The following is a 10,990-nucleotide window of genomic DNA, read 5'->3' on the forward strand; positions in this document are numbered from 1 at the left end:
AAAAAAAAACATTATAACACTGAAATTTAAATTTTATGTAATTTTGACATGTCATAAAATATTATTTTTCTTTTGATTATTTTCAACCATTTGAAAATGTAAAAACATTTCTTGGCTGATGAGCCATACCAAACCGGCAGCATGCTAGATTTGGTTAGCAGGCCTTAGTTTGGTGACCCATGGACTAGTGGATTTGCTCAGCCAAGCTGACACAACCAGGGAGAAAAGTCCCAGTGATTTACTTTGGAATTATCAAAGTAGGTCATAAGTCATTAGTTAATAGAGAAGTACTGAAAGTCCCAAATAATATATTTGAATAACGTTTCTAGATTTATTTTTTTCTTAGAACATCTGACATGGTATTTTTAGATGTGTGTTCTTTTCATACTTCTCTACCCTGGTATACACAAATTCTAATGTCAAGTGTTCCATGAGTTTCTAAACATATGCTGCTTAAAAACATACGGCAGATTTTAATGTTCTTTCTTAATCTTAGAATTACAATAACTGGAATGAAAGGGAAATTGTACCTTTTAAAATAATTTTTATGCCAGCTTTGCACTCATAAAATTGTATTACCGTTATTGTAATATATCCACTGATTTACATAATACCTAACTTATCTAAAATGCATAATTCTGAATATTCACAAAAAGATCAGTTAAAAATTCTAACACCTTCAAGATAAGACTTTATAAATATCAAAGAACAGGAAATCTGTTCTGTAATTCCTCCTGATTTAGGATGTGCAGATTCAGACATCATGTTCTCGTAAACTAGCAGGATGGATCTCATCTATGATAGGTGTACTTCTTCATGAAAATGCACTTTCCACTACTGGAAAAAAAAAAGACATTTAATGCAAAACTAGGGACTCAACAAGCGAGCCCTTTATAAGGAAAAAAAAAAAAAAGAAAGAAAGAAACTTTTAGGATTAAAATGCTACCACAGTAGCTTATCACCTATAGTTTCTTCTTTCACTCCAAAAAACACCATTTCTATTAAGCATTTAGTTTCTGTTGCAATAGTGATTTCTTGGGAAAGTTTTAAAATGTACTTCGTAATTTTTCTCACTACATTAACTGACATTACAGGTACCTGAGGCTTCTGGAAATATTGCTGAAGTGAAAACACCACCAACAAAACTGCTGTAAATGAGTTTTCTCCACTTAATTTGCAGATAAAAGCTTAAGATGCTCTCACCTTTTCCTAATTTCAGAATCCACAGTCATCTGCCTCTTCTTTTGGGGAGGTGGTGGCGGAAGTTCCTCTTGAGCATGTTTTACCAGGATTTGTTCCCTTGTGGTCACCATAGTTACTGTTTCCATTACAGTTGTCTGTGTTAGTGATGGCTGAGTGGTGGTGACAGCCTGAGAAATCTGCGAGAAGTATTGAAACAGAGGTCAGACACTGCTCGAAAGACTTCAGTAAAGACTGCTTGGAGTGGAAAAGGAAAATAATGAGAAACTGTTCTTGCTTGTTGGTAGATTGACCTTCAGATCAAAATAGCAACATATTGAAGCCTAATAAAATTGTTTTATCTGACTTAAGTTAGGTTGACTGAAACAGCAAAGGAAAGTAATCTCAACATCGAAAGTAAATTTAGTGTCCCTTCAATATAGTGGTCAAACTGTAGGAAATAAGGGGTGGGGGCAAAGGAGAAAACTGTAGAGTATAATTCATTCTGATAGTTAATTCTACATGCTGTTTAAAATGTTTACATTAATATGAATTTTACTAACATATATCAGTACCAATTCCATTGCCTAGCACATTTAAAATGCTTATTAATAGTTTGTAGAATACATTTTTTGGTTATCATATACATTGATTATTTTCCGTTATACATTTTTAAATAAAATAATTTAAACATGGTAATGAACGACTCTTTAATCAAATAAGTGAAACATCTTTTAAAATTACAATAAAAAATTAACATAAAGTACCTATTAGTCCATATATATCTTTATGTTGAATGTTATTCAAATGCTAAAAAACACACTACTCATTTGATTTAAATTAGTGGTTATGTTCAAATATTTGAGTTCCCAAATTCATCACTGGAGACACTTCTTGGTTTACAATCTCAATTACCTCCTGTTCACACTTGTGGCAGCGGGCGGGGGGCAACAGTTCATCCATCTTTGGAATAATACATTTTGTGAGCCAAGACATGAGAGGCCATCACCTCAATACGTGGGCATTACGAAATAGACAAGTCATATAATGGTGAGATAGTCATTCCTTATCATATTCTCCGACTCACAGAGCTCCTCTCATGATGATTGTAACGTTACCTCTTGGGATGGTAATCATTATCCTTCTGGTAATCCAACTTATTTGCAAGGTCTGTTTCCAAGGAAATCACAAGAGGCCTGCATTGAAACTGCCTTTAGTTACAAGCATAGGAGCAGGGATCTGGCTGGGTCAAGATTCATTTTAGCAATTTTCCTGAATTTGCCAAGAGGTAAGGGAAGGGTTTGTAGTCATCTCCCAGTCCTCATTCAGGAGGACTGATTCCTTTCATGTGAGGAAATGGGAAAAGCCTCAGGATCTTATTTCAGCTTCCAAATTGGCAATGAACAGTGAAGGAATGAAATCTTTTCCATGATGTCTTAAGTAAAAATTGCTTTGACATACGTAGCTTAAAAACGCTACCTTTTGTTGAAGACACATCTTTACATATGTGAGGGCCTGAAGGATTTCCATCTTGGTAGGCTAAAAGGATATGAGAGTTACAGTTTCTACATTTGCCAAGCACAGGTTTTATCTTCTCTAGGATCACCATAGATTCATTATTTAGAATAAATTACTGAACCTCAAACAACTTTAATTATAATCTATTGACAAGTTATGTCAAGACGAAAGCAGAAAGCAACATAGCTCTAAAAAAACCTTAAAATAGAAACTCAAACATTGCACCCAACACAAAATGACCATTACGTGATAAAATTAGATTTCTAGTCAAAAAGAAAACGTAGTTTTTAATAGGATTCCAAGAGCATTTATTTTTTTTAATTTGAATATTTTTTAACCATGAGAAAACTTTCTTTGCAAAGAAAATGTAGTTTTTAGTAGGATCCCAAGATAATTTATTTTTTTATTTGAATTTTTTTTAACCATGAGCAAACTTTCTTTGCATACAGTGGTGGCTAGAAGATAATATTTTGCAGATTAAGAAAACACCTAATTTTAAACATACAGACCAGAGATTCTCAAAATACGAAGCTAATTTATGCAGTTATATCTTATCTTATAGAACATTTGTGCTACTAAAAATTTGGCTCATAGTTTCTGTAATATTAATATTTTCTTGATATCTACTTATAAAATTAGATAGATGTGCCCATGGAGGGTACAGGGAAATGACAATATGATATACTGTGAAGCTGCATTTAAAAATATACTAAACCTTATAAGAAAGAAAAATGAATCATTTTTAATAAAAGAGTAGTAAGACATGAGTCTGTAATTGTCCTATATAATAATCACTACTACACTGTAATTGAAAAATACTACTTCATTTCCTTTGGGATGGAGAAATAAGAAAACTGTGCATTCCCCCTGTAAATATAGGGTAGAACCCATTACATATAACAAATTAATAATCACTCTCAAATCCCACTTCATATAATCAGAATAAAAAACAATCAGTCATGTACTAAATTTCCTTATGGCTTCTAGTTATTGACTGTAAACACTTAATTATGTGTTAGAATCATTAGGAAATATAGACAGGAGAGTGACTATGAAGGCCATTTAACATAACCTCCTGATTATTACAGAACTCACTACTCCCTGAAACAAAAAGATATATTCTTAGCATGGAAGCAAACTTTCCCCATTGGGAAAGACGTTCTTAACAATCAGAGGAATCCTGCCTTATTAAGTCTTCCTCTTGTTAAAACTTGTTTTGAACTCTGAAAGAAAGCAGAGTAAGTTGAGTATCATTTCTACCTGACAGTCTCAAATATTTGAAATCTAATAATCATGACCCTGAAAAATACCTTTTTCAAACTCTATAATGCCAGTTAATTGCCAGTAGTAGATCTAATTTGATTCGTCATCCAAAACCAATGTTTCTTGGCTTTGGACACCATAGTCAATCAAAGAATTCTAAAACTATGTAAGTTATTCAGCCGCTGAACCACAAGGTTTCTATAAAATTCTAATGTTTATTGAATATATATTCACTAAAGGACATTCAGAAATGAGTAAAATAGAAACTCCATATTTAGGAACCTTACGGTAAAATAGGGAAGATGATAATCACGCAAATAATTGTGAAGATGAATGCCACGTGAAAAATACCACTATGCAAAATAATTACAGACACCAAACATACAGTAATCAAGTAATTTTCTCTTTAAATGTTATGAAAACAGATTTCTCTCAGGTAGCATTTTAACATTTAGATTTAATTTGATGCTAAAGGCTAGATACAATATTTATCCTTGTTTCTAGGATCTTTATAACAGTAAATTTTGGAAACAACCTCATGTCATAGATGATGGTTTAAGTAAATTATGGTATATGAATGTGGATGGAGTATTATATTTCAAATATTTTAATGTCACTGGAAAATGTTTGCTTTACAGTATTGAGTAAACAATGCTAGACATAAACATTGGTTGGTTTTTGACAGAGAAAGTAGAGATAATTTCCATTGTACAGTGTATATTTCTGTATTCCTTTAGTTTCCAAATTTCTTCTATAAGATATTATCTGCAAAATGTTGCTTTTATAAGCACAGAAAAATTTTAAAAGTTTTGCCCAATTGTTGTTTTAAATCTATCATTTCTATTTATATATTAAGATCTATGGAATTATACTCCTGTCACTCAATGCATTAGAATGAGGAAAACTTCAAGCATGGTAAGAATAACTTAGTGCCTTCACTAAAATGTTTAATATGGCAGAGTCAAAACTAGAATAGAATATAGATAGACCTATATTCAACAATCTTTTTATCTAGCTAATTATACTTTTACTCAGTCACCTTTCTTCGTTTTGATTATAAGTCTATTTAAGACTCTCAAATAATATCATGAAAGGAAAATACATTTCTTTTTAAAATACTATTCATTTTAACTATAAGTTAATTTCCCTAGTAAAAATGGGAAATCATTTAGAAATATCTGTCTTTACATTTGGGAGCTGATTCCTCTTAGAGTGGTTTTAAGTAGAGGCCTTGGAGCCAGTCTCCACAATTATTAAACACCAGATCCATAGTTTATACATTGTGATATTTGGGGCTGGTTGGTTCTTATCTCAAATCTGTGCATTATTTTCTTCATATTTAAAGTAGGAGTAACACATTTCTTCACAGGTGTGTTACAAGCAAAGACAGCTTCATGGGCTGGTAATTTATGCAGTTGTCCAGAGCCCCCGCTCAGGAGGCTTCCACGCTTGTTTTCAAGCTCTGCTTCCACTGTCTTGAAGTTCTTAGGTTTTGAACAGGAAGCCCTTGTTTTCAGTTTGCACTGGGCCCACAAATTATGTAGCCAGTCATGGTTTTGAAAATTAAATGACATAATATCTTAATAAAATAAGTGCTCTATAATGGTAAATATCAGCAATAACCACTATCTTTTCTAAACGCTCAGGGAAATTTGAAGAATTTTTCTATAGTCAACCTTCTTACTCATAAGACTACGTATGTTAAAAAAATCTGAACTTTAAAATTTACATTTTCTCATTCTGAGAAAAATTGGAAGTGAATTTGCCAGCATCCTGATATTATTCCAGGGTGTGCCTCTTCTTGCAGTAAGATTGTGTTATTTGGATAGGCATGGAAAAAACAAACTATGCTCAAGCAATGAAGTTCTTTCTTTGCATCTTCTCTTCCACTTGTTTCAAAAATGCACATTTAAAAAAAGAAATATAAGTACATCTAAGCAAATTTAAAGAATATAAAAGGACATACAATGAAATAAAATACTTTTTTTCTACCACTTTCTCCAGTTTGTTAGGAATCTCTACAAGTCATGTATAACTTAACAACTGGGACACATTCTGAGAAATTCATCCTTAGACAATTTTGTCCTTGTACGAACACCATGGAGTATAGTTACACAAACCTAGATGGTACAGACTACTATACAGCCAACCTATGTGGTATAGCTTATTGCTCCTAGCTACAAACCTGTACAGCATGTGACTATACTGAATAGTGTAGGCACAATGGTAAGTATTTGTGTATCCAAACATATCTAAAGGTGCAATAAAAATATGATAGAGAGTTGAGCATAAAACAATCTTTAGAAAATTTTTTAAAAACACACAAAATTGCACCAACAACACTCTTGGACCACAGTGCAATAAAAACAGAAATCAATGTTAAGAAAATTGCTCAAAACCATACATTAAAATGGAAATCAAACAAACTGCTCCTGAATGACCTCTGGGTAAATAATAAAATTAAGGCAGAAATCAAGAAATTATCTGAAACTAATGAAAATTTTAAAAGATGTAACATACCAGAATCTCTGGGACACACCCAAAGCAGTGTTAAGAGGCAAGCTTATGGCACGAAACACCCATATCAAAAAGTTAGAAGGATCTCTAATTACAAAACGAACATCACAAGGAACGAGAGAAACAAGAGCAAACTAACCCCAAAGCTAGAAGACAGGAAATAACCAAAATCGGAGCTGAACTGAAGGAAAATGAGATGCAAAAAAGCATAGAAAAGGTCAATGAATCTAGGAGCTGGTTCTTTGAAAGAATTAATAATAAAGATAGACCACTACCTAGACAAAGAAAAAAAGAAGACTCAAATAAACACAATAAAAAATGACAAGGGGGATGTTACCATTGACCCCACAGAAATAGAGAAAACCCTTAGAGGCTATTCATAATGAACACCTCTATGCACACAAGCTAGAAAACCGAGAGGAAATGGATAAATTGCTAGAAACATACAATTTTCCAAGTTTGAACCAGGAAGAAATAGAATCATTGAACAGACCAATAATGAGTTCCGAAATTAAATTAGGAACAAAAAGCCCACCAACCAGAAAAAGCCCAGGACCAGACAGATTCACACCTGCATACTAACAGATATAGAAGGAAAAGCTGGTATTATTCCTACTGAAACCATTCCATAAAATTGAGGAGCGGCTCCTTCCTAACTCATTCTGTGAGGGAAGCACTGTCCTGATACCAAAACCTGACAGACACAAAACAACAAAAAAAGAAAACTTCAGGCCAATGTCCCTAATGAACATAGATGCAAAAATAGTCAACAAAATATTAGCAAACCAAATCCAGCAGCACACCAAAAAGCTAATCCACCATTATGAAAGAGCTTCTATCCCAGGGTTGCGAGGTTGATTCAACATACACAAGTCAATAAATGTGATTCACCACATAAACAGAACAAATAATCAAAAACCATATGATCATTTCAGTAGACACACAAAAGACATCCTATAAAATTCAACACCGTTTCATGTTAAAAATCCTCAACAAGCTAGGCACTGAAGGAACATATTTCAAAGTAATTAGAACCATCTTTAAAAAGTCCACAGCCAACATTATACTGAATGTGCAAAAGCCAGAAGCATTCTACTTGGAAACTGGCATAAGACAAGTGTGCCCTCTCTTACAAATCTCATTAAACATAGTACTAGAAATCCTAGCCAGAGCAATCAAGAAAGAGAAATAAAGGCAATCCAAATACGAAGAGAGGAAGTCAAATTATCCCTGTTTGCAGACGATGAGATTCTATACTTTGACCGTAGTCTCTGCCCAAAAGCTCATTGATCTGATACACAACCTCAGCAAAGTTTCAGGATCCAAAATCAATGTATAAATATCACTAGTATTCCTACACACCAACAACATTTAAGCTAAGGCCAAATGAAGAACACAGTCCCATTCACAATTGTCAAAAAGAAATAAGATACCTACGAATACAGCTAACCAAGGAGGTGAAACACTGCTAAAATGAGAATTACAAAATATTGCTCAAGTAACTCAGAGATAACACACAAAAAATGGAAAAATATTCTATGCTCATGGAAGAATCAATACTGACAGAATGGCGATAATGCCTAAAGCATTTTTTAATTCATTGCTATTCCCAAAAAACTACCAATAACATTCTTCACTGAATTAGAAAAAGACTATTTAAAAATTCATATGGAGCCACTAAAACAGCCAGAATAGCCAAGGTAATCCTAAGCAAAAAGAAAAAAGCTGGAACCATCCCACTGCCTGACTTCAAACTATACTAAAAGGATATAGTCACCAAAACAGCATGGTACAAAAAACAGAGACATAAACCAATGGAAAAGAATAGAGAGTCAAGAAATAAGGCTGCACACCTACAACCATCTGTTCTTCAATGAAATCAACAAGAACAAGCAATGGGGAAAGGACTGCTTATTCATTGGACCCCTTACTTACACCATATACAAAAATTAACCCGAGGTGAATTAAAGACTTAAATCTAAAACCAACAACTATAAAAACCTAAGAAGATAACCCAGGTAATGCCACTCTGGACATTGAAACTGCAAAGACTTCATAACAAAGACATCAAAAACAATTGAAACAAAAATAAAAATTGAAAAATGTGACCTCATTAAATTCTACACAGCAAAAGAAACTATCAACAGAGTAAACAGACAACCTGCAGAATGGGAGAAAAAATTTTGCAAACTTTGCATCTGACAAAGGTCTAATATCCAGAATCTACAAGGAACTTAAATTTACAAGCAAAAACCAAACAACACCATTAAAAAGTGGGCAAAGGACATGAACTCTTTTCAGAAAAAGACATACATACAGAAAACAATCATATGAAAAAATGCTGAACATCACTAATCATTAGAGAAGTGCAGATCAAAACCACAATAAGATACCATTTGACACCAGTCAGAATGGCTATTATTAAAAAGTCAAAAAATAACAGATGCTGGCAAGGCTGAAGAGAAAAGGGAATGTTTATTGCACTGCTGATATTATTGTAAGTTAGTTCAGTGACTGTGGAAAGCAGTTTGGTGATTTCTCAAAGAGCGTAAACCAGAATTACCATTCGACCCAGCAATCATCATTATTGGGTATACCAAGAAGAATATAAATCCCTCAACCCTAACGACACATGCACATGTATATTTTATTGCAGCACTATTCGCAATAGCAAACACATGGAATCGGCCAAAATGCCCATCAGTGGTAGACTAGATAAGGAAAATCTGGTACATATACACTGTGGAATTCTATACAGCCATGAAAAAAGAGATCATGTTCTTTGCAGCAACATGGATGGAGCTGGAGGCCATTATCCTAAGCAAACTAACACAATAACAGAAAACCAAATACCACATTTTCTTACTTCTAAGTGGGAGATAAACATTGAGAACACACGGACTCAAAGAAGGGGACAACAGACACTGTGGCCTATGCGAGGCTCGAGGGTAAGAGGAGGGTGAGGATTAAAAAAACTACTTATTGGGTACTATGCTTATTACCTGTGTGATGAAATAATCTGTACACCAAACCCCTGTGACATGCAATTTATCTATATGACAAACCTCCACATGTACCTCTGAAGCAAAAATAAAAGTAAAAAATAATATAGTATTATAATCTTATGAGACCACTGTCATATATGTGGTTCATCGTTGACTGAAATGTTGTCACGCAGCATATGAATGTAGTTTCAATTACCAACTATTCAGCTATTCTTTAATTTTAAATTCATTTTATTTATGCTGTTATTTTATCATATGGTTTGGCTCTCTGTCCCCACCCAAATCCTCATGTTGAATTCTATCTTCAGTGTTGGAGGAAGGGCCTGGTGGGAGGGGACTGAATCATGGGTGTGGCCCTCCCCCTTACTGTTCTCCTGATAGAGTTCTCATGATATTTGTTTGTTTAAAAGTGTGTAGCAACCCTTGCCAGATCGTGGCCAGTCTGCTTCTTTAAGCGGGACCCTGATCCATCCTCCTCACTGGGTGGGACCTCTCTGTGGGGGCTTCAGTCATTTCACACAGGATTCTACAAATAGAGCTCTGACCTCTCCCTGGGACAGAGCTTCTGGGAGGAAGACCAGCTGCCATCTCTGCAGTTCTTTGAAACTAATGAGAACAAAGAGACAATTTATCAGAATCTCTGGGACACAGCTAAAGCAGTGTTAAGAGGGAGATTTATAGCACTAAATGCTCACATCAAAAAGCTAAAAAGATCTTAAGTTAACAGCATAACATCTCAATTTAGAAAACTAGAGAACCAAGAGTAAACAAACAAGAAATAACCAAGATCAGAGCTGAACTGAAGGAGATAAAGACATGAAAAACCCTCCAAAAAACTAAATGAATCCAGGAGCTGGTTTTTGGAAAAAAAATAAAAATAAAAAAGGTAGACTTCTAGCTAGACTAATAAGGAAGAAAAGAGAAGAATCAAATAAACACAATCAAAAATTAGAAGACGAATATCACCAATGATTCTACAGAAATACGAACAACCATCAGGGAATACTATAAACACCTCTATGCACATAAACTAGAAAAGCTAGAGGAAATGGATGAATTATTGAACACATTTCCCCCACCAAGACTAAACCATAAAGAAAATGAATTGCTGAATAGATCAATAATGAGTTCTGAAACTGAGACAATAATCAACATCCTACCAACAAAAGCCCAGGTCCAGATGGAATCATAGCTGAATTCTACTAGCGGTACAAAGAAGAGCTGATATCATTTCTACTGAAACAATTCCAAAAAATTGAAAAGAAGGGACTTCTCCCAAACTTATATTATGAGGTCAGCATCATCCTGATGCCAAAACCTGGGAGGGAGGGAGGGAGGAAGAGAGAGAGAGAGAAAGAGAGAAAGAGAGAAAGAGAGAGAGAAAGAAAGAAAGAAAGAAAGAAAGAAAGAAAGAAAGAAAGAAAAAGAAAGAGAAAGAAAGAAGGAAGGAAGGAAAGAAGGAAAGAAGGAAAGAAGGAAGGAAGGAAGGAAGGAAGCAAGGAAAAGCA

General features: G+C 34.2%; 1 protein-coding gene across 1 annotated transcript in view; it reads right to left on the reverse strand.

The window, feature by feature from the left end:
- The window catches only part of DMD (dystrophin), a 2,251,240-nt gene that overhangs the window by 1,457,665 nt on the left and 782,585 nt on the right, over positions 1 to 10,990 (reverse strand). The window contains exon 17 of the mRNA XM_032756167.2: positions 1,204 to 1,379. Within this exon, the coding sequence (XP_032612058.2) occupies positions 1,204 to 1,379 (176 nt within the window). The remainder of the gene's footprint in view (positions 1 to 1,203; positions 1,380 to 10,990) is intronic.

This window comes from Hylobates moloch, unplaced genomic scaffold (genome assembly GCF_009828535.3).
Source record: "Hylobates moloch isolate HMO894 unplaced genomic scaffold, HMol_V3 SCAFFOLD_7, whole genome shotgun sequence".
Lineage (NCBI taxonomy): Eukaryota > Metazoa > Chordata > Mammalia > Primates > Hylobatidae > Hylobates > Hylobates moloch.